The sequence below is a fragment of the Psammomys obesus genome, unplaced genomic scaffold (assembly GCF_907164565.1).
Source record: "Psammomys obesus unplaced genomic scaffold, mPsaObe1.curated_primary_1811, whole genome shotgun sequence".
NCBI lineage: Eukaryota > Metazoa > Chordata > Mammalia > Rodentia > Muridae > Psammomys > Psammomys obesus.
In genome coordinates this window covers 7,922,068-7,947,745 of record NW_026590699.1, presented here as the reverse complement: position 1 = coordinate 7,947,745, position 25,678 = coordinate 7,922,068, and the positions used below count along the sequence as shown (strand labels likewise).

At 45.1% G+C, this 25,678-nt stretch overlaps 1 protein-coding gene across 2 annotated transcripts in view; it reads left to right on the top strand.

Annotated features, from left to right (window-relative positions):
- Positions 1 to 25,678, top strand: part of Myo16 (myosin XVI) — a 449,864-nt gene that overhangs the window by 406,679 nt on the left and 17,507 nt on the right. For both annotated transcript variants that reach the window (XM_055608467.1, XM_055608466.1), the window contains 2 exons: positions 2,544 to 2,702; positions 13,470 to 13,561. In XM_055608467.1, the coding sequence (XP_055464442.1) occupies positions 2,544 to 2,702; positions 13,470 to 13,561 (251 nt within the window). The remainder of the gene's footprint in view (positions 1 to 2,543; positions 2,703 to 13,469; positions 13,562 to 25,678) is intronic.

Here is a 25,678-nt window from a genome sequence, read left to right as displayed (position 1 = left end):
ATTTCTGTGTCTATGATTAATTTCTGCACAGTGTGTAATAAATATGCCAATTTATATTCCCACAGTGTACAAGGATTCCATGTCTACACATACTCATGAGCACCAATCTTTTTTCTTTCATATACCTTCGCTCATTCTTCTTACTAGAGTCAGCACTGATTTGATCTTTGTGTCCCTGGTGACTGGTGATGCTGAGCATGTTTTCACGTACGTTCTCATTCATGTATGTTCTTGTTCATGTATGTTCCTATTCCATGTCTTGTCATGTGTCCAGGTCTGCTGTCTGCTTTCAGTCCAGTTATTTTTGCAGTTGAGGTTTTGGAGTTCCTTGCATATTCTGTTTTTTAACCATTCCTCAGATGTGTGGTTTGCAAATGCTTTTCTCCAGCTACATAGGCTGTCTCTTCACTATTTCCTTTGCTAGGTGCAAGCTTATCAGTTTGCTATAATCCTATTTGTCTATGTTTGGCCATATTTCTTGTGCTTTGGGGGTTTTGCTCTACCCACTCCCATCCACTGTAATGTCCTGAAGCTCTTCCCTCATTGTTTCTTCTAGTAATTCCGTAGTTTCAGATAGCACAGTTAAGAATTTAATGCAGTATGACTTGATTTAACTGGGGAGTGGTGGGAGCCTATGACATCAGCACAGTTTATTAAAATGGCCATCCTGTTCGTGGTGGTATCCTTAGCATCCATGTAGATACTCAGCTGGCAGCAGGAACGTGGTTTGTTTTTGGACTCTTGTTCTGTCTCTTTGGTCTCCATGCCTGTTTCTGTGTTAGTCAACACTGCTTTGCTCTTGGAACTTTGCAGTGTGCTTTGAAATATGCATAAAATACAATATGTATAATGACTCTGGGTTTGTTCCTTTTGCTCAAGGTAGCCTTGGCCAGTCAAGGTTTGGAGTATGACATCTGATCATTTTGTCTTTATTCTGTCCAGCCAGCATTTCCTACCTCTACATCTTCACACGTCTTTCTTTCCGAGCAGATCAGACCATGTGAGAGGCCCTGGGTGACTGGATAGAGAGCAGTGAGCCACACAGGGTTGGGTGGGAAGCATGCTGCAGGCTCACAGTGCTCATGTGGCCAGCGCTGAAGCGTGGGTCCAGACAGAGCACCACGGTGAAGTCTACACCTGCTGTGGTGCATGAATGCCAGGCCGAGAACAAGAAGTGAGCATACTATGGAGGGAGTGAGGAAGAAACAAGTTAAGACCACCTTCAGAAACTAACTAGGCAGGCCTTCTTTCCTTCCTTCCTTCATTGCTTCCTTCCATCCTTCCTTTCCTCCATTTTTCTATCCTTCCTTCCCTTTTTCCTTCCTTGTTTCTTTTCTTTCTTCTTTGTTCCCTTTTCCCTTTCCCTCCCTGCCTCCTCTTTTCTTCTCCCAATGCCATCCATTCTGAAAATTTTAGGAAAGAACAGATAGCATGTTTAGGTAGTAAAAATGATGCACACTATGTGTGCCCAAGGTCTGTTACGTGTCTCTGCAGCTCCAGGAACTCAAAACTCACTTCCCATAGGGCAAGGCTAGCACCTCTGTTTCTTGGGGTCTGAGTTATTGGGATCAGGGATGACAATATAGCTCTGCTATAAGCAAAGTATAATATTTCAGATGATATTTATCAGCCCTTTTAACTAGTGTGCTAGCATCAAACCTTAGAAAGGCTCCACTTCCAGGACAGTTAGGACCCACTAAGCATGACAGGAGAGAAGAAACACACAACTGGGGATCCTATGGAAGCAAGAGCTCATCCTGGGTGGACCTGGATGCCCTGGGAGGGAACCTGAGTCACATGGAAGGTGAAGTGGGAAACAGTATGGAGTCACACTGGCACTGGGAAGAGATGAGTGGCATCACCTGACCTCTGAGCCTTGCTCTCCTTCACCAGCACCACGTAGGAGCCACAGGGAGCCTGTGACAGGGACACATCAGCACATCGATGCTCCTGCACTTGCCGCTCTTACTTTACGGCCATCACGCCACTTTCAGAGTCCCCCTTTGCCCCTTAGAATTGGAGGACAGCTTCTGTTTTCATATACCTCAGACCCCTTGGCGTGAGTCACACGTTGCATGCCTCTAAGTATATTTGTTTAGTGTAGAAAATGTATTTTCATGTGCCTGAAGTTTAGTTTCAGCACTTGAAACAGATAATACAAGTTTTATAATCTTGTTCAACATGTATATATATATTTTTAGAACTATAAGCTTGCTGTACAGTCAGTAAATGGTTTGAGCACAAAAATTCATTACCTGTTCAGCATGGGAAATGTTATAGCAAACTCTTGGATACGAATCAGAAACTTGGAATTGGTTGCTTGGAAATAGCAAATTATAAGTTACTTTCCGCTGCTTATGTTTAAGGGTATTGGGACAACATTATTGGCTGCTATCTAGGCTACAGATTTCATTAAGGACTTTTGGAGCATTTGTTTGAAGAATAATTAATGCTTGATTAATTAGTCTCTTCCAGCATTTTACTCAAATTTGGAGTGTACTTTACTAGACAAGAATAATAATCGTTTCTAAAATTTATTTTAGGTTTTGAAACTAACATGAACCTGAGCAGCCGGGATGAACCCAGTTCATCAGAAATGGCTTCAGAGACCCAAGACAGAAACGCAAACAACCATGGGACTCAGCTGTCCAGCTCTCTGTCTAGCGTCCTCACAGCTGAAAATGGAAATCCTGTCACAAACGGTGAGCTCCTCTAAACATGAGAGCTGGCGGGCCAAAGCTTTAAGCCACATCTACTGTGCAGGAAGAGTGCATTTAACAGTTATAAATGAAGTAGCTTTGTAACTGAGACAAAGCGTAAACTGCAAAGCTCAGCTGTGGGCATTGCTGTCAGCAGCTCACTGCTCAGGTCAAAGCAGAGGTCGCTCACCATTTGGCAGCTTTTCAGAAGTTTGGTGGGATGCCAGTCTGCAGGGACTGGTGGAAGGTGTATCATGCACTGGAGAGAACATGAATATTCAACCAACACTGTTGAATTAAGTGTTTTCACACAGCTAGGAATGTGAGGGAAGGGAATTCCAAGGAGCTTCAGATGACAGATGGGCTTTAAGGTTGTCAGGTGAGCCTATCCCTTGGACACTAGCGGTGCTGACATGTCCAAGTCCATTCAAACTACTTTTTTCCCTGGTATGGATTTGGAACTGCCTGATGGGAAAATCCAGCCCTTTTTTCCTGAGAATGCCCAGGAGAGACCAATGAGCCATCTCTGTTTATTCTGATGAAAGTGGCCAAAGACCTAACAGGATAATCTGAGCACAGGCTGAGAGAGGCACCAGCAGACTTAGCACCCATTATTGCCTTCTTTGCTCCGACAAAAGCCCAGTTAAGGAGAGAATGGTTTATGCTGGCTCTGAGGGGGATGTACTCTGCCATGCGTGAAAGGTGTCGGTAGTGGAGCTGAGGTGGCTGGTTCCATTGCTGCAGCCGGGATCAAAGAGAGATGGCTGCCAGTGTCTGGCTAGCCCAATTCTTTTTCCTTTCTTATTTAATATAAGAACCCAGAACAGGGTGACACCCCACATTCAGGGTGTACCATCCTTCCTCAGTTAACCCTCTCTAGAAATACCATCCTAAGTGATGCTAAGTCCATTCAAGTTGACAATCAAGAGGAACCAGGACAGCCATGCTAGCCAGCCAGGCAGCCTGAGTCTTAGGCTCTCCTCCCAGGGACACTGGGGGCACTGGAAAAGCCTATAGTCTTGTGGTTCAGACTAAGTCCAGGACACAAGAAGGCCATGGAGTGGGTAGAGCTTTCAAGCGACCAGAACCAGAACCATGGGTTAGCTGAGGATCATCTGAACCCCAAGCTGAACTGAGGTTCTAGCATTCATAGGCCCCTGGGGTGGGGGAACAGGTAAAGCTGTTCCCAAGGATTCTAAACGTCTAGGCTTTTTAATATTTCCACACACCATTTTTAGATACAAAACAACACACAAAGAAGATTAATGAGGTACATGAGCACTAAACTCAGGTGGGAAACAAGAGGCAGAACTGACACCTGCAGTTTGCCCTTGAGAGCTTCAAAGGTCAGAGCGGAGAGACACACACCCTAAAGGAAGTGGACGAAAGGAGGAAACCCCTGCAGAATGGGAATTCAGCCGCCCAACAGAAGCTGAAAACAAGGCACACACCACACCACAGTGACATCAAATTTGATCAGACAGTGGTTTAGGTGGCTGATGGGCACAGTGTCTACAACAAAACACCCCAGATTCCAGGGAGAGAAGACAGTCTGGGAAACGATGTGTGTGTACCCGCCCAGAACAGTGGGAAAGGTTATTGGGGCTCTAGGGAAAGAGGGGGTGATTAAGCATGGAAATGGTTGCCAATTTCCTAGCCCCTGTGAAAGCATCCAGGTATGGGTCTGACTTGGTGGTTTGTGACAGAGCCCAGCGAACCCTTCCCATATAACCCCAACATGAGCAGTGTCGATGCAAACGCTGGGGACAGGTGCTTCCGAGCACTTAATTCATACTCCATAAAGCTGAACATAAATTCAGCTTCCCTCCGCTACTGAACAGATGTCTCATTATCCATTGTTACATGAGACCTAACCCCCAAACTCTGACAGTTAATGCAGCGAACAGGGACTACTGCAGATCTGCTAAGTGTCTGGAGGCTGTGGTAGCCCTGAGCTTCCTCACTGTTCAGCAGGCAAACTGTTAGAAAAAGCTCCGGTCACCTCAGCTCCTGACCGAGGGGCAGTGCCCCTCTAAGACACTCAACCATCACTAGCAGACCTCAGGAAATCCACACCCAACTATGCACACAGACCTTCCCAAAGGCCAGCCTCCCAAGGCCACAGCAGGACAGTCAGTCCAAGCCACAGCCTTCAGGGCGGAAGCCACGGCTTTTCCACCCCCGGGGAAGCATGGCAGCACTTGGTCACAATTCTGTATGTTGGAAGTGAATTTTAGATGGAGGCACAATCCAGGGAAGGAGTTCCTTAGAGCTAAGTGTGAGCACTGTACAGGCGTACTAGGCACACACCTGTGAGATTGCTAAGGGGGTCTGTGTGCTCCAGAGAGGTGACACAAATCCAGAGAAGTTGAGAGGCAAATGCCACCGGTCCCTATGCACAGAGGCGAGTAAGCAGCTCTGTGAACAAAGCCACCTCTGCATCAAACTGAAACCACCCAACCTTTGTTGAAATAAAAAAATAAAAATAAAAAAAAAACGCATCTCTAAATAATCAGTGGGTTTGAGAAACAGATCCTAATCTAAGTTGAACACGGAAACCTCCTAATTAAAGCTCATGTATCAGCCACACGTGGGGACTAGGTCGTGGCTCATGACTTCACAGCCGGGAGCCAGAGCCTGAAGCGCATGCTCTGTGCCCATGTGCTGAACAGGAGCGGAGGTGGAAACAGCAAAGGCAAAGAAGAGAAGAGAGACAACCAGAGACAAAAGCATGCATCACCAAATTACAAAAACAAGGAAGTGTGAGCTGGTTTTCTCATGGGACTAGAAGTGACAAACATATCACACCCGGATTAAACTAAGTTGCATGTGCAGAGAGAGCAGATTCCAGATGTGCAAAGGGGTGTTACTCCCAGCTTATAGAAATCACAGTACGAACAAACTTGTGCCAAAACAAATTTGGAAATTTACGTAGACAGACACATTTCTCTCAAAACTGTAGAAGACAGCTTAAGCAGTCCATGAGTAGTAAATTAATTTCCTATGAGGAAGCTTCAAGATCCAAATGTAAAGCAGTGAAAGTTATAGAAGAAAACATAGGAAGAAAAGGAAAAGAGACTTCCCTGGGACGAAGACGCATGTAGAGCCAAAGAAACAAGAAAAGAAAAAAAACATTAATTAGGAGAAAACTATTTTTCACACATTTAGCCAGCCAAGGGTTGAACTGTGCTCAGAAACAAAACGGGATCAGATAAAAATTTAGACCAAAGACATCAACCATGCAAAATTATGCTCAGTGGAGTCTAGCGTTGTCAGCACACAGAGATAGCTGTTCCTGGTGCCTACACACCTACAATCGCAGGGGACCAGCAGGGCCTTCCAGAAACCATATACCCTGTGGGTAGATGCAGGGAAGGGAGAGTCCTTGCTTTCAGTGTGTACCCACTGGTGAATTTCCACCAGGCTCCCGTGGGTAGTCCCAATCCAACAGTAACACAGGTGGCCCTGGTTGTTACAGTAAAAAGTCTGAATCTAGGGAAAAAGAGAGCTGGGGAGGAGGGTGAGGTTATAGGGTAGGAGAGAGCTAAGAAGGTAGGAAGAGAGGGTGGCCAGAATGCTTCATATGCATGTGTGGAATTGTCAAAGAACTAACTTAACAGAATATATATACATATATATTCCCAATAAGGAGCCCTAGGTGAGAGCCCCCTCACTAGAGACACAACTTGTCTAGGGAGTATCTGGGTCCCCTGGGAGTGCACCATATTCTTGACTTTATAGTAGGTACAATTCTTCAGTTCAGAAAGCAAATAAATTAGAGAGGGAGGAAGAAAGGCAACTTCTCTTTAGCTAGATATTTAATTAATGTGTTCTGCCAAAAAAAAAAAAAAAAAAAAAAGCCACAACTTGGAAATGGCTCAAGTGACTCAAGCAATCTGACAGGTGGAAGCCGAACTTTTACGAGCACCTTGAGTTTCTGGGCTGTGATGTTTTCCCAGAAATATCAAAATGCCCAGTTCCAGGCCCTGTGTGCTTGAGTCTCAATAAGCATGTGCCCACAGAAGCAAGGGCGCTGCCTGTGAATGAAGCAGTGAGTGCTGGGCAGCCAGCTAGAAAAACCCAGCCCTCAGAGTTACAGAGCGAAGCAAGTTCCCCAGGTGCAGCCTGTGTCTTACGCCTGACCACACTACCTCCAGACGAGAGCAAGGGTCTGTTTTATTTTATTTGGGGGGTGTGTGTGTGTGTGCGTGTGTGTCCATAGGTGCCACCTGTGTGAAAGTACCTCGGGAGGCCAGAAGAGGACCTAAGATTCTCTGGAATACCATACAGTGTTGTCCTGCCCAGGTTCAAACTCATGTCCAATGCAATAATATTCAACATGGGACGTGTGCTAAACCTTTCACCTTCCAGTTTTCTTCTATTGAAAGGTCACAATGCAGATATACCAGGACGTTTGCAGGGAATCTAGCAGGATGGGGCTAGCCCTGAGTTAGTGGTTGGTCAGCAGTACTTTTCACAAGTTGTGAGGCTCTCAGCATGGCAGCTGGGACCTGAACTCAGATCCTCTGGAAGAGCAGCAAATGTTCTTAACCCGCGGAGCCATCTCTCCAGCTCTTGGGGGTGAATTTTGGTATGGAGTTATTATTCCCATGCCTATGGTACAGTCAATGCCCATTCTAAATAAAGCCACCAGAAGCAAGTAAATATTTAAAATAATTTAAAGTTCTGAATGAGACAGAAATAGCACTATTTTCTAGGAAATGATTTCTTTGGAGTGCCAGGATCTGCATGCTACCTCTGTTTCCCAGAAATAATTATGCTTGCTCATTTGCTGAAATACAGTGATGTGTGGCTAATTATAGCGATCACTTACTTTAATTGCAATCCTTTTGCTGATGTGAACACAGACTTGGATACTCTCTTTTGTACTTAATTATTCCATGGACTTGTGGTTATTTATCATTACATTTGGGAGCCGCCTTTGGTGTTAGAATGTCCCAGCTATGTCAGGCAAAAATATTGTAAATATAAAGATGTTTATTTTATGGCAAAGTAGAGATATAAAAAGTTCAAACTAGGACATTTTATGATCAGTATGGTTTTCTTTCTTGCTGCTCAATGAATATGCATTTTGTTGCTGAGCACTGGGAAAATGGCAGTTAAAGCTGAGTCCTTGCATTTGGCTTTCCATGTACCCCTTTTCTTTTTAGATGCATTGGATTCACTCGCTGTGTGCAGCCTGGGTTATCCAGGCACCTGGATAAGGGGAAAGACTGCAGATCTCTTAACAGAACCAGAAGTCCTGCATTGTTCCTTTTGTCTTGAGCTGGGGGACTTCAGGACCCAGTCACTCAGACCTGAGAGTAGCAAAGTATAGCTTCTATCACTCATAAACTCAAGAACAGGGACCTGGGAATAGGTTCCCATAAAATATGCGTCAATACACATTCTCCAACTTTATTTCTGGAACTGTCCATGTTCGTCAACATTCAACTGTTGTCTGATTGTGTTCAGTCCCAAGAGCTAGAATGAAGCAAGCAAGCCTCCACCTCACAAGTGGAAGAGTATTGCAGCTGTATGCACTGAGAAACAGAGGGGGCCTTTGCTGGCTCACCTGCCATGCCCTCCCCCGCTCCTCCTGAGCAGAGGCATCTTGAAGTCATACCATCATCTCTGATTTGGAGTTCGTTTAATCAAATGCTCTCTTACAGGTGTTGTAAGACCGAGGGCTGGGACTATGCTTTCTCATTGCCTCCAGTGTGATACCCTTCCTGGCAGGGTACCCTGCCAGTATTCCAAACCCCAGATGTGGCATGATGGCACCCCAAACACGGGCATGGCGCCTAACCCTGCACTCCAATTTTCTCAGCTTGAAAAAGGAAGGATGCAAACCGCTGCGTCAGAACGTCTGTGGGGAGCCCACCAGGGAGATGCTAGCCCAGTTCATGTTCAGTCAGCAGAAGCCAGGCAAAACCTGACAGGCTTTCGAAGTTTGCGTGGGGAAGCCACGGGGTCACCCGTGAATTAGATGAGAAGCACGGTGGGAACTGAATCTCTCGGACCACGCAGGCTGAAGCCCCATAAATAGCCTAGAGGGACACCCCCCCCCCCACCAAATGCACACTGTGCAAGTTTATACACGTGGTCCCGGCTGGTAGTGGTCCAAAGTGAGGGGAAACAGATTGAGCAAGGCTGACACACAGAGTCTTAGAGTTCAAGAATGGCTGTAAGGGACCCACACCCCAGCCTCTTTACATAAGTTGCTATAATAGTTTCTCTGCCTTTGTTATTTTGAGAGGCAAAATAAGTAACTGTGATCGCACATGCATTTTCTTGGAATGTTTAATAAGAATGAGCATGTTTGTTCCTTCCTGGTCATTCATGCCATTTCTCCCCTGCTTTCTATGTGTGTTCTGTGTTCATCCAGAAACAAAACAAAACAAAAACCCTCAATCATGAGTCCTTTTTTAATTATTTTTTTAATTTGTGGACGATTTAAAGATCCTGAGACTTTCATTTAATATACTTAAGTATTTTATAATGTCCTTACATTTTTGCTTTTGTCTGTGACACTTTAAGTATAAATTTATTTTAGTGTTCATAATTAGGTCTTTTGATCTATTTTCCAGCATGGTTTGTGACCTTGGTAACAGTTTTAGGTAATTTTCCTGAGAAGGGTGTTATTGCTATGACTGTCCTAAACCTTGGAGGACAGGATGATACGGATGTCCGGTTCTGAGGTGGACCTTCTGTAGAGTCTTAGTCTCTGCACCATGTCCAGCTGTGGGTCTCTGTGGTTCCTCCCATCCTCTCCCTTCTCTCTGGAGAGATGAGCGCTGATCTGGGGATCCGGCAGTGTGTCACTACGAATTGTTTCAATGTTTTATTGGTGAATGACGGCAGGAGGCTGTCCACTAAGGCCTCTGAGCCTTAGGCATAAAGACCGTGAGGCCAGAGGCAGTAGATAACTCCAAGGACACATTGTCCTCTGAACACTGGGACAGTTGCACGTATGAACCCACAGCAATTGCAACAGCATGCACAAGACCTATGCACTCTCAAGCCAGATAGAACCCCAGCATGCAGAGTGAGGAGGCAGGTGCGAATCTGCACCCCTAGCTGAGGAGCTAGTGGCATCTCCTAGCTGCTGGGAGAGGGGAGTGGTTTTAGTTAATGGTACGACTCCTCTTGTATGGGCCACACTCCAGGGTGAGAGAGTGGGGGTCGAACACACGTGAAATCACAAAACTAGGTGGGAAGAAGGGAAGAAGGTTGGATCTGAGAGGAGTCAGGGGAGGAAGGGAGCCTATGATCAAAACATGTTGTATAAAATTCTGAAATAATAAATAAAATATTATTTTGTTCACACACACGCACACACATGCGCTCCTGCCTAACCCTCTCTGCATGTCAGGGTTCCTAGCTGCTGCTTAGCACCTCTGGCTCCAGTCTAATGAAGCGCCCCCACTGCTGGCCACAACCTACTAAGGTCGTCTCTGGTCCAGGTGTCTCTTGGGGGCTCCTTCTGACCTACCCTTACGCATAGGAGAACCCACTGCTATCAAGTTGCCCTGTTTACCCACCTCTGTCCTCGCCAGCCCCACCCCTACAAAGTCACCCATCCTGGATTGCACCCTCTGTCCCTCTCTGTTGATACCTGCTACATCCAGACTGCCGTTTCACGCACGAATTCCATGAAATGTTGTCATCTCTTCTTAGGAGTCTTCAGTGTCACCAGGTGTCAGCAAACATTGTCACATCCCCACAAAATGCTCTTAAAGCCCTCTCATGCCTGGCTACCCTGCACCTTCCAGTATTTCTCTGGCTATTTTATGGGCTGCTCCTTGTGCAACCCTGTGCCTCCTGGTCTCTCCCCCCTGTGCTCTCAGCTGGGCCTGCGCATCCCAGTTCACTTTATTATGATCCTCCCAGGCTCCCCTGGCAGGAGGCTTCCTTGAATGCCTTTCATCAGGGTTAACCCCTGCTTCCCTCAGACACCATCCAGTGTACCTGCATTTTACGTTTCCTAATTCCTATGTAGCCATGTCAAAAATGGTGTGAGATTGCTACTTACCGTTTGCTTTACTGTGACTCACTAAACGGTACTCACAGCTGAGCCATGTGCAGGCACAAAGCCTACAGTCTGGGCTGGGTGCATGCTTGTGTTCATTTCCCAGAGAGGCAGCCACCCCTCCGCACTGGTTTTCCTCAGGGGCTGACAAATGTCCTCCCCGTGTCCCCTTAGCACCTCCCAGGTGGGGCTCCTTGCTTCTCCCTGAATGGAGGCCCTGCCTGTTCTCTCCCGGCCCTGACTTCCTTCTGCTGTTTTCTAATTAAGTGTCGATCCCTTAAACCCTGGGATTCCCACTAGTGGTGCCTTTTCTTTCTTCTGCACTGTATTTCTCTGCAATGTGTGCAGAGAATGCTCACAAAATTTTCTTCGTTTTATCCGCTGACTCTGGAAAGCTCTGCTGCTGCCTTGATTCTGGATCTGTGATTATGTTCTAAGCTGATTTTCCCTTACAGTTCCAAGAGTCAAGCTTCTGATTTCCGAACTGTTCCTTTTGAAAGATGGGTCACACTTGCTCTGCCTTTCACCTCCTGTCTGAGAGCCACCGAGTGAAGAGGCTTGCACACGTGATACTGGCTGGTGGCGCAGTTTGTGTGACTGTTGGAGGAGGTCTATCACTAGCCCAGCTTCACTTCCTGTTTGCTGCATTTCTTGAGGACTCAATGTGCCCAGTGAGCTTCTCCCTCCACCTCCATGCCCCACCTCCAACTGTGATGGACTGTTCCTTCCTGGAACTGAGAGCCAAAAGAAACACTTTCCCTCTTAAGTGCCTTCAGTGAGTTATTTTATCATGGCATCAGAAGTTACTGGGATGTCAGACAAGCTAGATGTTTGTCCCACCTTATACTTGGCCCTTTGTACCCCTGTCCCCATCCTTCATCCCTCATGTCCTTTAACCTGGAGTCTTTCTCCAAATTGTGCCTTGTCTTAGGCCTAAAGGCTCCTTAGAAGACTCCTTTCTAAGATCTTGGTTATGGCATATAGTTGGTTGGTAGAACAACACATCATTATCTGCGTCCAATACACAGTCTTTCTCTCCTGCTGGTGATCATCATTGCTCATGATAAGGATCCAGTGTTCACCACCAGACACCGTCAGTCGGTGGGACAGTGTTCCCACACAGTCAGCCTTGTCCTGATATGTTTGTAACACTCTTTCTTTCTGGGAAGCTGAGAAAAAAATGTCTACTTACCCCAGATAGAAAAGTGAACCAATGACAGATCACCAAAATCCAACTAAAAACAAAACATGAGTTTATTGGGGCTGTTTACAGGATCAGGCATAACTTATAGACAGCTGAACTTCTGAAAGCCCATGCTGTCAAAGTTGGAACCCTAGAGCTCTCTTTATGAACTGCAAGCAGTTTAACAGCTTAGAGGGCCTCCTCTCTTCAACAGTCCTTACTGCTTATATAACTTTGGAGATGGATGGCCTAGTGAATCTGGTCAGTTTCAGGAACTTCCTGGAACTGAGTTGTTGGCTTCCTGTGTCTTAACTGTCTTTCTTAGAACTTTCTGAATCTTAAGGTGCTTCACTCCAGGATGGAATATTTTGTGCTGGAGGAAAGTGCTACAGATCGCGTTGAAAGGGCCTTTTCACATGGAAGCGTGTATACATTTACCAAGACGTCAGGCTGGCCCGCCTTATGTTGATTGGACTCAGACTTCCCTGAGGAACTGCTGTATTCTTATAATTGGAAAAATGCACAGTGCTTTCCTAATTATTTTTAATTTAGAAATCATGTATATGTTTAATCAATTAAACTAGTTAATTATGCTTCCAGAGGAGATGAGTAATTGCTTCAGTATTTAAAGTTCTCTGGGTTGAATTCATTCCATCGGGCAGTTATTTTTCCTTTTTTCCATTCATGATTATTAATCAAGTCACTTGGGGCAGTACATGCCACCTCCATCACGATGGCTCTCAATCATTGTAGGGGAACAGATCTGTCCCCAAGGTGCTTTTAATAATGTCTAAAATTATGTTGAGTGTCATGCATCAGGGTGCATACAGTGAGTGAAGGCCAGGGGTGGTGCTGTTTATGATGCACAGGACAGGCTTAGAAGAGAGAATTATACAGGCCAAATGCCAAGGGTCAGAGACAGGCCTCTGCTTGCAGGATAATGAAGAAAATCACCTGCTGCCTCATAGGATGTCTGTGTCCTTTGGAGGAGGGGAGTGTGCGTATCCTGGAGCCTACTTTTACTTAGTTCTTGGCTAAGAACTAGTAGGTTCTAAGCTGATAAGCTAATTAGTTTTGCCTTCCTCACTGCCCCAATCTTTGCAAACAAAACAAGCATCAGCCATGGTTTCCATGGCAGCCAGATACATGTCTGTCTCATGTTTCTTCATGAAATAGGACCTTTCATTATCACCCAGTTGGGAAATGGCACCACCCGTGTGCTTCTTCCTTCTGAGAGGTGCTTTGCGTCGTTTCCAGGCTGTAGGAAAGTGCTCGCCACTCCTCTTCAATCTCTTCTGCATTCTTCTGACTGTTTTGCTCTTCTTTTCTTTCTGACTGTATCTCTCCTCTTTTGTGTACTGAAACTGCAGTAGCATAATGTATTCCCGTCTCACTGCAAAACTTACTATTCGTGAATATCTGCTTTATCTGTCCAGTGCTTTAGTTCATGGATGACAGTGTCTGATTATTAACTAAGGATGAAGGAAGGGTTTTTCCCCTTTCTTTCGACAAGGAGATGCAAGCTTACCCCAGCTCTGTGTGTTGACCTCCACAGGTTTACCTGAAGATGATGGCTGTTCAAGGCTGTGTCTGAGTGGCATGGGGACGTCATCATTTCAGAGACATCGGGAGAGTCACACCACCCAGGTAAGGACACCTTGTACTCCTCCACACAGCGGTGAGTGGAGCTGAACCATGGCAGACAACCACTGAGTCATGCTGTGGGTCTCCCTCCTGGGCTTCCATCTATGGCCCTTTGTCTGAGCATTTCTCCCTCTTCTTCATCTCATCTGGTTACATTTTTCTGCTTGTTTTGGAAAAAGAGCAATGTCCCAAACAGCTAAAGGCTAGCATTGCTTTTAGTAGTGTCTCATAGACATTATTTTGCTGCGGTACTTTAAAATCACTAGATGGTGGTGGTGATGGCATGAAACCTTCCGACACTGATGGCATTCTGTACACTTGACCTGGGTTAGAATGGAGGCTTACAGTGACGCGGGCTTGGAAACAACAGCCGGGCACTCTGTGGCCCTGTGGCACGCTGTTCACTCTCAGAACCTCCAAGTTCTGCATAATCAGCTTCACTTAAGGTAGTATATGTAGAGCTTCCAAGATGGTTCCCTTAATAAAGTGTTAGTGTAAGAGCGAGGACTCAAAATAGAGATCCAGGACCCAGAGAAAAAGACGGACACTGTAGCATGTTTGTATTTCACTGCAGCAGAGACAGAGAGAGGCAGATCCCTGGGGCTTGCTGCCAGCCAGCCTAGTTTTCTCACTGAGTTTTGAGCCACGGTAAACTCAGCATCTGGCAAGGAACGACACTGCAGGTTCACTTCTAGCCTCCACATGCATGCACACAAACATGCACACGCACCTGCACACACGTGCCTACATACACCTTTACACACATGCATACTCTCATAAGCACATGAAATCATACACACGTGCACACACAAAAACACATGCAAAATACTGCTTATTGTGGGAGCACTCGATTAAATTGAAAATCTTGTGTGTTTGTGTCAGAATGACATGTTCATGCTCACCATTTGACCATAGACACAACACCAAAAGAAAGATGATTTGGAAACACTAGTTGTCTCAACTGCAAAGGAATCCAGGATGAAGTAGCTGTGTCACAGTGAGGCTGGCTTTCCTAGATGTATCTGATGCCATGTAGGCGGAGCCACACCTTGCGCTGAGATTTTTCTAAGTAACACTGATGAGGTGGTGTGGAAAAAAAATCAATAATTTTAATCTTAAAAATAAATCTCTACAGTAGGCTATCTGCGGAAATCGCTTGTGCTGATCTATAGGTGCTGAAATGGAAAGGAAGTGCTGATTGGTGGGGATAATAAATTGTCTTAATCTTGCCTGTGTTCCTGAGAGACGCATCTGCTTCGCCCTGCAAGCAGGGTGCATGCCCAGCATGTGGCAATTCCCGGGGTGCCTCCCTACCCTGAGCAGGAGCTGCCTGTGACAGTGTGGACTCTCCACACTGAACACAGCGATGCCCACCCTCTTCAGCCACAGCGCTGTGTCCCTGAAGCTTCTTGGAAGCAGGCTCATGACGTGAGGGCTCTGTACCTTCCCGTTCACTCTTGGGGTTTACCTAAGAGGCAGAGAACCTTGGGAAAGGTTTCGGGGGGTTTCCATCTCCAGTTCTCAAAGGGCCTTTTTAAAATGTGAGCCCCTTTCCTGGAAAAAGTCCCCAGCACCTCACCCTGTTCCTCCAAACAGGGGAATCCTTGCTCCTTCTCTGCGCTGACTGGAGGAACTCGGAGGTAGCCTCTGATGCCTTACTGCCGAGAAGCTGTGAGTTATAGGACACTGGTTTAACTGCCACATGTCTCCAGGATTTATCTCTTCTCTGACATTTATAGAGGAAGTATGGACACAGCGAGGCATGCCACCTTTTAGATTTTCTGCCAGAACAATTCCACAGGAATTGCATTAAAGCAGTGCTGAACTTACTGGCCCCGCAGCAGTGGGATTGAAGAGAACCACCAAATGAATCCCTGTGTGAGGACATCTGTGCTTCCGTAATAATGTCACCGGCCGCTCCAGTGACACCCACTTAATAAAGACAAAATGTGTTATAAAGAAGGCAGAGGGCTGGTCATTTGCCAAGGGTCAAGATGGCAAGTTCACGGGTTCACTGGCAAGTTAACACCACATATCCTGCTTCCGAGTGTTAACTGCTAAGAGGGAACCAGGGTGTCATCTCCCACTCCATGAACTTGAACTTTTGGTGAAGACCACAGTGGACGCTTGTGGTCTTGTTTGTTGGTTGCTGGTCTCCCTATGGCATTCCTCAGCTCCTTTGATGAATCATAAGGAGGACACTGGCTCTCTCCTCTGTCTGTGAGGGACACTGAGTTACTGTCAGCCAAAGGTAGAGGACAAGTCACTTGAAGTACAAGGGAAGAAGGGCGTAGATGCAGCCCCTTTTGAGGGCTTCTGGGGGCAGAAAAGGGGGTTAGAAGTCTGTGCCCACCTGTCCAGCCTCTTCCTCAGACTTCCTGGACGTCTGCCTTCCCAAATAGCCTCACCTGTGACCAAGTCCAGAGCTCATTCCTCGTGCCTGCAAATGCATCTGACTGGCCCCGAGTTCACTGTTATTAGCCATAAGTCCATTTTCAACTATGTCATCTTTGCATTAGGCGTACAGCGTCTCCAGGTTTATTCTGCCTGGTGCTAAGCCTTGAATCCTGTGCACTGATGGGGGCATAATTCTACATCAGACCTGTACTTCAGTCCTTCGCAGTGCGTGTGCGTGTGTGTTCGTGTGTCCGCTGAATGTGGAAGTCAGAAGATCGCCTGAGCTGTTACTCCTCTAGTGCCATCTACTTTGGTGCTAGGCCAGCCTGTGAACCTGACTCTGCCTCTCCAGAGCTCCCCAGTGTTTTCTCGTGGGTCTAGCAGATTTGAACTCCCGCCCTTTTGCTTGCAAGGGAAATGCTTCATCTACTGAACTGTGTCCCCAGACCCCTACCTGCTCTTGATATAAACTTACTTACACACCTGACCAGATCAGAGCCTCTATGAATAGTGGTTGCTCCCTTCCTCAAGATAAATAATACATTATATTCCACTGTAGGTCTTTATTAACTTAAACAATTCAATGCCTTTACGCGTAAACAGTGAAAGCTAACTTCCAATTTGCAATAGTCAGACATCACAGAAATTAGAGATGCAACCATTTATAGTCCTGTGTCAGTGAGTCTGTTGGTATGTCAGTGTGTCCAGTCATGAGCCACAGGAGAATATTTTCACATCCCTGGACATGAATAACACCAGCAATAAATTAGAGCAGGATTCCATATACTGGTTCTTGAAGGATCTTGTAGATGCAAAGACAGAAGTCTTTTAGGTTAGAGAGCAGTGCAGGCTTACTTAGGAATTAGCTGGCATTTACAGGAATAACAGGACACTTATCTATGCACATTTTATGAAATTTGAATTATTTTTCTTAAATGCTTATTCTACTTGGCATGATTTGGTCTCTTGGAAGGTAAAGCTGCGAGAAAGAGTCAGCAGTGAGTACAGTGCTCCAGTCCAGAAAGGTTCAATCTCCCTCCTTCCCTTCCTCTCTCCTCTCTCCTCTCTCCTTCCTCCTCACTCCTGTTGCTCCCCATCCCCTGGAGGATTCTCCTGTCCATGGTGAGCTTGCCCCCCGAGGAGCCACAAGAAGGCAGCATTCCTGGAAGGAGAGCCTGGCATGGAGGTGTGCAGAGAGGAGGGTAACGGAGAATGGGCGTCACCAGGTCTGCTGTGCACGCTGGCATGAGCAGTCCTACACTGTTGGTGTCCGCGCTGGACGCTGTGAGGGAGACATCTGATTCGCACTCACTTGCTCACTTTGCACCAGCACCTCTTCATGGTGAGCAGTTACACATCCAGCCGAACTTCACAAAGCATTTCCTTAGCATTTCGAAGGATGTACAAAGTGATTGTGAACATTGGCTGTATCCAAATACCCATCATGAGAGATCATTGATGACTTTTGATGAATGCATTGCGGGCCGGCTTCCACAACCTTCATAAATACCTTGTCCACCCTGGACACAGCCGCTGGTGGAATACCAGACTGGGATCAATAGAAAATCGACCCAGCCCAAGGAGCAAATTGTTACGTGGTTTGTTTTACTGAACCATCAAAGAAACCTTCTGTAATGTCATACATCAGCAAAATTAAGAATAGCAGACACTAAATAAATTCAGTGTTTGCTTTCTATATTCATTATATTTGTGGAATGGACTGCTGGAAATTATTCTAGAGAAGAATTGAAACTGTCAAGTGAAATAAAAATATGTAGATGTGTTTGGTTGAAACATTAGGGTGCCTTTAAAGCCCGTGGCATAGACCAGAAACTGGATAATTTTTAAAAAAGAGCTGCCTGCCTGTTTGTCTTTGTCATCTTGTCCTCTGTTTGTCTATCATCTAGGTATCAATTTGCATATATGTCATCAGCCTTCTTAGCATCATCTATCATCTCTCTGTCCATCTGTCTGTCTGTTTCTGTCTGGTTATCCGTTTATTTATCTGTGCTGCAAACAGACATACATAGACTAGGAAATGCCTTCCCACACTCCAGCTTTCAGGGCATCAGTATTCCACACTCGTGACTTAGACATTGTGTGTGAGAAATGAAGGCAGTAAATTACCTTGATGGTAAGAGTGAAATGGCAGGGCTGTCCTCAGGGGCAGGCCATGCCCTGATTAGATAAGTAGAAATTTGAAAAAAAAACAAAAAAGTAAATCCTGTGGTTTGTGTTTTTGTGTTGCTCTCACTGTGTGTGACCTGAATATGATAAAGTTCATTAGTATTTCATATTTAAGGTATTAATCATTTGTTACCAATGATGTGACTTCAGCTGGAAAAATGTTATGAGGATGAGAAATTGCATGTGAAAAGAAGAACAGACCTTGTGGTGTCTGCACGCTTAACATCCTTGCAGAACACGTGGTTAGCCACACATCCGTGTGAGGAGCAGTGACATTGCTGCGAACACACATATTGTTGGGGCGTATAAATCCTAGCAAAGATAATTACAATACTAACTACAGAAATGTATTAAAATATCTAACTTAAAGGAGACAAAAATAACTAAATGAGAATTTCAGGACTGTCAGCTTGCAGGTACAGGTTATTCTTTAGGTTATTTAAAGATGCTAGGTGTGGGATGATGACCGGCATGATGCCTGGTGTGTTAGAAAGGCTCACAGACAGGCTTGTTACCACTGCCCAGAACTGACAGGAGCCTTCTCTCTCTGGGTCAGCATTCTGACCAGCTGAACTCTAACATCCTAGGTGGAATTCAACGTGGAGTCAAATTGATTGAATCCAAAGGACCCAGTACTAATTGGAGTGTGTGTGTGTGTGTGTGTGTGTGTGTGTGTGTGTGTGTGTATGGGGTACTATGTGGTTTTTGTGTGTGTATCAGGGTACGGGTATGCATGTGTGTACATGCAGATACGCCCATCCAGGTGTGTGAATACAGAGGCCAGAGGTCACTTTGGTGTCTTCCTGTGGAGATCTCACATTTGTTGTTGTTGCTGTTTGTTTTGCTTGTTTGTTTTAGTAAGGGTCTCTCTCTGAACCCGGAGTGTTTTGGCCAGGCTGAATGGCCAGCCCATCCCCAGCACCCACCTGTCCCCACCTGCCTGTTAGGTTGCACAAACACAGCTATGCCTGGCTCTTGTGAGGGTGCTATGGATCTGGACTCAGATACATCACAGACCATATTTATGATTTTTTTAAACACATTTTATTTTATAAATTTTTTATGTGCATTGCTGTTTCACCTGCATATGTAAGAATGTCTGAACTGGAGTTAGGGAGAGTAGGGAGCTCCCATGTGGTCTCTAGGAACTGAGCCCGGGTCCTCAGGAAGAGCAGCCAGTGCTCTCAACCACTGAACCATCTCTCCAGCCCCTTAGTCATGATTTTTTTAAAGTCGAGTTATGGAATACGAACTTTTTTGTTCAAAGCACAGTGTTTGGTAAAAGCACACCACTTTGATAAATCCTAACATTTTTCTGTATTCGCTTTTGAGCCATGGTTTTGGAGAAATCAATAACAGAGTTCTTGATCTCATCGCTCCTGCCAGACCAGAAGTGACTCATCACTGAAGTGAGTGGAGCCCTCATCTGCAGTAGCTCTTTGCCAGCTCACCCCATACAGCAAACAGTCCCCACAGAGCAGCCTCTGACGCTGCACGCACTTTCACTGTAGAGAAACACAGCGCTTCTGCAGGTTATCCGGCAACTGTTTTTCTGGTTTGATTGACTGGTTGATTGATTGATGTCGATGCAGTATTTTGTCTCATTTTGATGCATCAGCCTGAGCGTCGCTGTGGGTTCAATGAGAAAGCATAAGAGCTGAGATGTTCTCTCTGACCCATGGAACCCCTGGCGACAGGCACGCCCGTGCACTCGGCAGCCCAACATGCTTCTAGCTTTCCCCAGCAGCCTCCGAGGAAACAACCGAAGACATAGGAAGGGTCTAGGGACACAGCTTTGGCCCTGGCCTGAGGTCAGTCTTACACCTAACCACGGGGGTCTCAAGGCATGCACCGCTGCTACCCTTGACTAGTGTAAGCTGTGCTTGAGCCCTCAGTTCACCAAACGCACGCACAGGAGAAGTTGGTATTCAGTGGCCAGAAACCAGCACGTTTTAGGTCTGAGCCAGACTGTTTGACTTTGGCTTTTTCTCAAATCCAGTCTCTAAATAAATATAGTCGTGAAATTGCTGAGATCTGTGTCCACAATTTGACACTGAGGTATGGAAAACTACAGAAACAGCACCCTGTGTTTTTGCTGTTACCAACCCTGCTGAGATGCACACCTGGGAAACGCCTCATAACCACGGGGAGTTCCCAGGGTTCCCAGGAAGTGGGGGCTGAGGCTCTGTGCAGGGGTGCTCCCAACTGTGCGGTTATTGCTAACTCTTCCCTAAAACGCCCAAACCCTCTAGAAGTGCTCCACTGGTCGTTTAATGATTTTATTCTTGACAGTATGATAAGTGTGACTGAGTCACTTGTGTTTCATGTTTTCCTGGTTGTTAATTGTTTTCATGGACCCTCAGAGCTGTGTGTCCAGATACATTCTTTTCTTGGTTTCTGGCCAGTCTCTGTCTTTCTGAATCATACAAAATTTTAAAAATTCTTTACACATTCTAGATAATGCTACTTTTCAATTTTTTGTACGGACAACATTTTCCTTGTTCTGTTTTCCTGGACAGTTGGTTATTACTGGGTTGCCTCGTGACTATCCACAGGTTATCATTGATTATCAATTAATCAGCTACTGTTCTTTAAAAAAAAAACAAAAAAACTTTAGATATTCCTAATAAAAAGTGTCCTTGGTTTCCCTCTGAGCACTGCATACTCTCTCACATGCAATTTCATGGTTTTGTTTACATCTTTGTTAAATTAAAAATATTCTCTAATTTCCCTGGAGATTTTCTCTCTGGCCAATTTTCTCTCTGGCCAATTTTCTCTCGCTCCAAATGTTCATAGATTTCCCATTATCTGTTACTGATTTCTGGTTTATCCTGTTTGGATCTGAGAATGTACCTTGTATTATCTCCGTTCTCCTAAATGCTTGAGCTTTGTTCTGCTGAAGATACAGCCTGTACTGGTGAAATTTCCTGGTGTTCTAGAAGAGGGTGTGCTCTGTTGTGACTAAACAGAATTGCCTAGAAATAAGTCAGATCCAGCCAACGAGAGGGCTCAACTCATCTTCTTCCTCATTCTCTGTCCGTTGTTGAGCAAAAAGGACGTAGCCCACTCTCTGACTGCAGCAGGCCTACCCTGCCTTTGTTTCCTTGCTTCTGCCCCCTCTACCATCAGTCTGACGTGGGCCATGTGGAGTCAACATGGAGCCCTTTTCCTTTTCACTCAGGACCCATCCTTCTTGACATGTCTGCTTGTGTCGAACTGGGCCAGCGGCTCCCTCATTCTTTCCATCCTTGCCTGTAGCTTTTTACCTTGTGAATTTTCTAAACAACTTCAGTAAGATCCATAGTCTACACAAGTCAACCCTTGATGTACAATTAAGGGTATGCTAGAGGGTCCTCGGGGCTTCAAAACTACTATTCCAACTTATTTGTACACCTTTCACCCAACTATAAAACTTCCACCTCAGTCCGGTGCAGTGGTTCACACCTGTAATCCCAACACTCTAGAAGCAGAGGCAGGTGGATTGCTCTGAGTTCCAGGCCAGCCTAGTCTACAAAGCAAGTCCAGGACAGCCAAGGCTACACAGAGAACCCTGTATAAAAAAAAAAAAAATCCATCTCATGGCTCAGAACATATTCTCTTTCTTTTCTAACACAGATGTGTTGCTGGTGGCATCCTTAGGGGTCTTATTTCTTTTTCTACAACCAGACAACCTCCTGATAGGCTATCCACACATCCTGTGGTTACTGATGTGGCTGGCCTCAAGAGAATCCATTTTTGTTGTGGTTCCTAGTCTGCACTGTTGGCTTGTTTTATTTTGTCTCGGTTTGTTGCTTCCCTGTGGTGCCTTCTTTTAGATTAGTTGAAATACCCTTTAATATCTGTTTGCATTTACCTCGTGGTATCTTAACTGCATATCCTTGTAGGTGTTTTTGTGGCTGCCTGGTTGATTGTAATCGACATGTACCAAGTTTTAGTCTATTACAGCCCATCGTGCTGGCCCTTCTTCACTCCATGGCTGACCCTTATTTCATAGTTGTCCCGAATTCATCTGTCTGTGTGGAAACCTCCTGAATGCTATTGTGTTGTAGACAGTGATTAATATTTACTATTGATATATCTTCTGGTAAAGCTGCTGTTAATCCTAAACAGCTGTATACCCAAATCACCACATAGAGACTGGGTTTATTTAGTTAACCTAGAACACAATGCTGGACAATAGTTACTCCCTCCTAAACCTCCAAGCCCTCATAGTTTCCTAACATTTAGATTTCCCACATTATACTTGCTTTTTGTGATATATTAGGTCCAGTCCATCTCCACGTCATCCAACATCTCTCTCCCTCCATTCTTCTAGCTCTCTTCTCCTCCCTTCTCCTCCCACTCATTTCCTGCCCTCTAGCTCCTCCCCTCTTTCCTGCCCTTTGGCTCCTCCAAGCTCAACATTGTGTCTAGTTGCTTTATTTTGGCCTGTTTACACAAGAGTTGAGACAGGATGCTTAGAATGAGTATCCCAATGCAATATCCAGATTGAAACCAGAGAGTGTGTGGGGGGAATCGGCATTTGAATGAACAAGGGTAAGGTGTGTACATTTCCAAAGCACATTATAGCAACACTATTGCTTTCCAACATCATTGTCTCCATTTGCTTTCTGCCCTGGTAAATGTACCATCACCAAAAAAAGTGGGGGGAGGAAAAAGTTTATTTAGCTTATGGATTCCTGTCACAGTTCATTATCAAGGGAAGTCAGGGCAGGAAATCAGGGTAGAAACTGAAGCAGAGCAGACCATGGAGGGGTGCTGCTTACTGCCTGGCTCCTCATGGCTTGCTCGGCCTGTTTCCTTATACCATCTAGGACCACCAGACCGGGGTGGTCCCTCTCACCGCAACCACAAATCAGGGAAATGATCCACAGACTGGCCTACAGGTAAGTCCAAGGGCTGCAACTGCTCATTTGAGGTTCCCTCAATCATACGAAAAGAACCACACATGCAAGAGAGGACTAGCTAGCATCTCAGCAGTTGCCATGCTTACCATTGCCCGTGCTGCACGTCATGGCCAACGCTCTCGATCATTTCTTGTCAGCCTGGAGTTCATTCTGGAATATTCTCTTAGCTATCCAGGATTCTCTTTTAGTTCTTCACATTTTTCTTCCACTCTCTAATTACATGCCCGTTTACTTTCCTGACTTCGATTGTGGATTTTTTTGCATTTTCTTCCAGTTGAATTGCAATCCTGGAGAGAGTATCAGTAGTCTCCAAGACCTGACACTTCTGATCAGCCCTTACTCTCAGGGTCTCTGTTTTTGTTGTTCTGTTAAAAAAAAAAAAAAAAAAAAAAAAAAAAAAAAAAAAAAAAACTTAATATGAAAGTTTAATACAAAAAAAAGCTGAAAATATTTTTTCTTGCTTTTTGCAAAGAGAATGTCCTCTTTTGCTTTTTAAATGTAGAAACCCAACTTCTTGGGCTTTGAATTTAGATCCACGTCAGTGGTGATAATTTTAATTTCTCTGATCAGAAAACAGTTGCTCCTGTGTCTTTTACATAAGGCCATGCTGGCAGTGGCTTCTGGGGCTGGAGCATTGCCAGAAAATGCCCTCTAAGCCTGCTGTGACCTTCCAGAATCTTCTTCAATGCCATTATCCTTCACATGGCCTCCTTGAGTGTCCTTCAGCAAACAGGGCAGCTGCCTCTATGGCACCACTCTTATTTCTCTGTTCTGTACATCTCTCTCATGCAACTTGATTTGTTTCTTTCTAAGTGTGTGTGTGTGTCTGCGGGTGTCTGTGTGTATGTTTGAATGTGTGTGTGTATTGGGGAGGATACTTTTTGAGAGGTATCTGTGTGTATGTGCATGAAGTGTGTATGTATTTATGCATGCATATGTGTGCATGTATGTGTATGTATGTATATATGTGTATAGATATAGATATAGATATATATGTTTGTGCATCCTGGTACAGTTGTGCTTTTAGAGATTGCACCAAATGCATTAATTACTTTGTATTTAAAGCAGACACCAGCACTCAATAAATTGCCAGCTCAATTTAATTGCCAACTAGTGGCAGCCCTGGAAGAATTAAGGCAAATAAGTTGATGTAATATTCCATAGCCTTATTAAAATTTTTAGGCCCATGTTAAAAACACACCAATAAATGTAGTAAATAGGGCACTAGCACCCTGTGTTCCTAGCTCTGAAGGGCGAAGTCTGAAGGTCACATGGCGTGAAGTGCTCCAGAAGACAATATGCAGTGTTTCACTGCTGCTCACAACCACATAATTATATAATGCATTTATCTATAATGTATGGTGAAGCTTAAGGTACATGATTGTGTGTGTATGTGTATATATATATATATATATATATATATATATATATATATATATATAAAATTGTGGATTGTATAAGATTGTTTATTCAGAGATTAATTTGTTCGTTCAGCCATTCACCAACAAGTGTTCACAGCAGCCTCACTGTGCTGGACAGGCCTGGTCTTCAGAATGAATACCCTTCCTCTCTGCCAGTGCAGTTCCAGCAGGGAAAACAGACAGTAAGCAGCAATTAGGTCAAATGGATAACCCATCAGAAGTAGTGTGAGCTATGAGGGCGAGGAGGCTGCTCGGCAGGAGGCCAGGCCCACAGTGGAAGGGTACATCGGGGCTGCATGGAGCCTGTGAGTCCCGGGAAGTCTCAGAAAAGCCAAGAAGCCAGTGATTTCTGCAGCTGCTGCTGGAAGGAGCATCCAGGAGAGCGAGCCAGAGCTGCAGGTACTTGGCAGCTAGAGAGAGGGATGGAATGCTACTTTCTTACATAGAGCTGGATACCCACATTTACAGTGAAGGCCTAGAAAGAGAAAGAGGTGAACTGTGAAAATGCCAGTAATGACTGCGTTGTGTGTTGACTTTTCCTCAAAACCATGATTCTAGGGGCAGGGAAGGCAGCTCCAGTAAAGCACCTTCTACACACGTGTGAGTATCTGAGTTCCAACCCTAGAACACATATGGAACCCAGGCATGGTGAAAGCCAGGTATGGTGGTACATGATTGCCATCCCAGTGCTGGGCACACAGAGATGTGTGGATGCCTGAGGCTCACTGCTGAGCTAGCCTAGCATAATCAAGGAGATCCAAGTAACAATGAGAGACCCTATCTCAAAATGCAAAGTGTGTGTCTTCTGGGAAATGACACCCCAGGTTGACTTCTGGCCCTCAGAGACTTACTTACATGTACTTACATGTACAAGCACACAGACACTCACATGTGCACCCACACATGCATATATGAACACACACATACTTAAAACCATTATTACATGTTTGAGGGCTTAAAGAGTGTACAAAGGGCATAGGGATGCATAGATGATAGATAGATGGATGGATGGATGGATGGATGGATGGATGGATGGATGGATCGAAAGATAGATAGATAGATAGATAGATAGATAGATAGATAGATAGATAGAAGATAGATGGATGGATGGATAGATAGATAGATAGATAGATAGGTAGATAGAAGATAGATGGATGGATGGATAGATAGATAGATAGATAGATAGATAGATAGATAGATAGATAGAT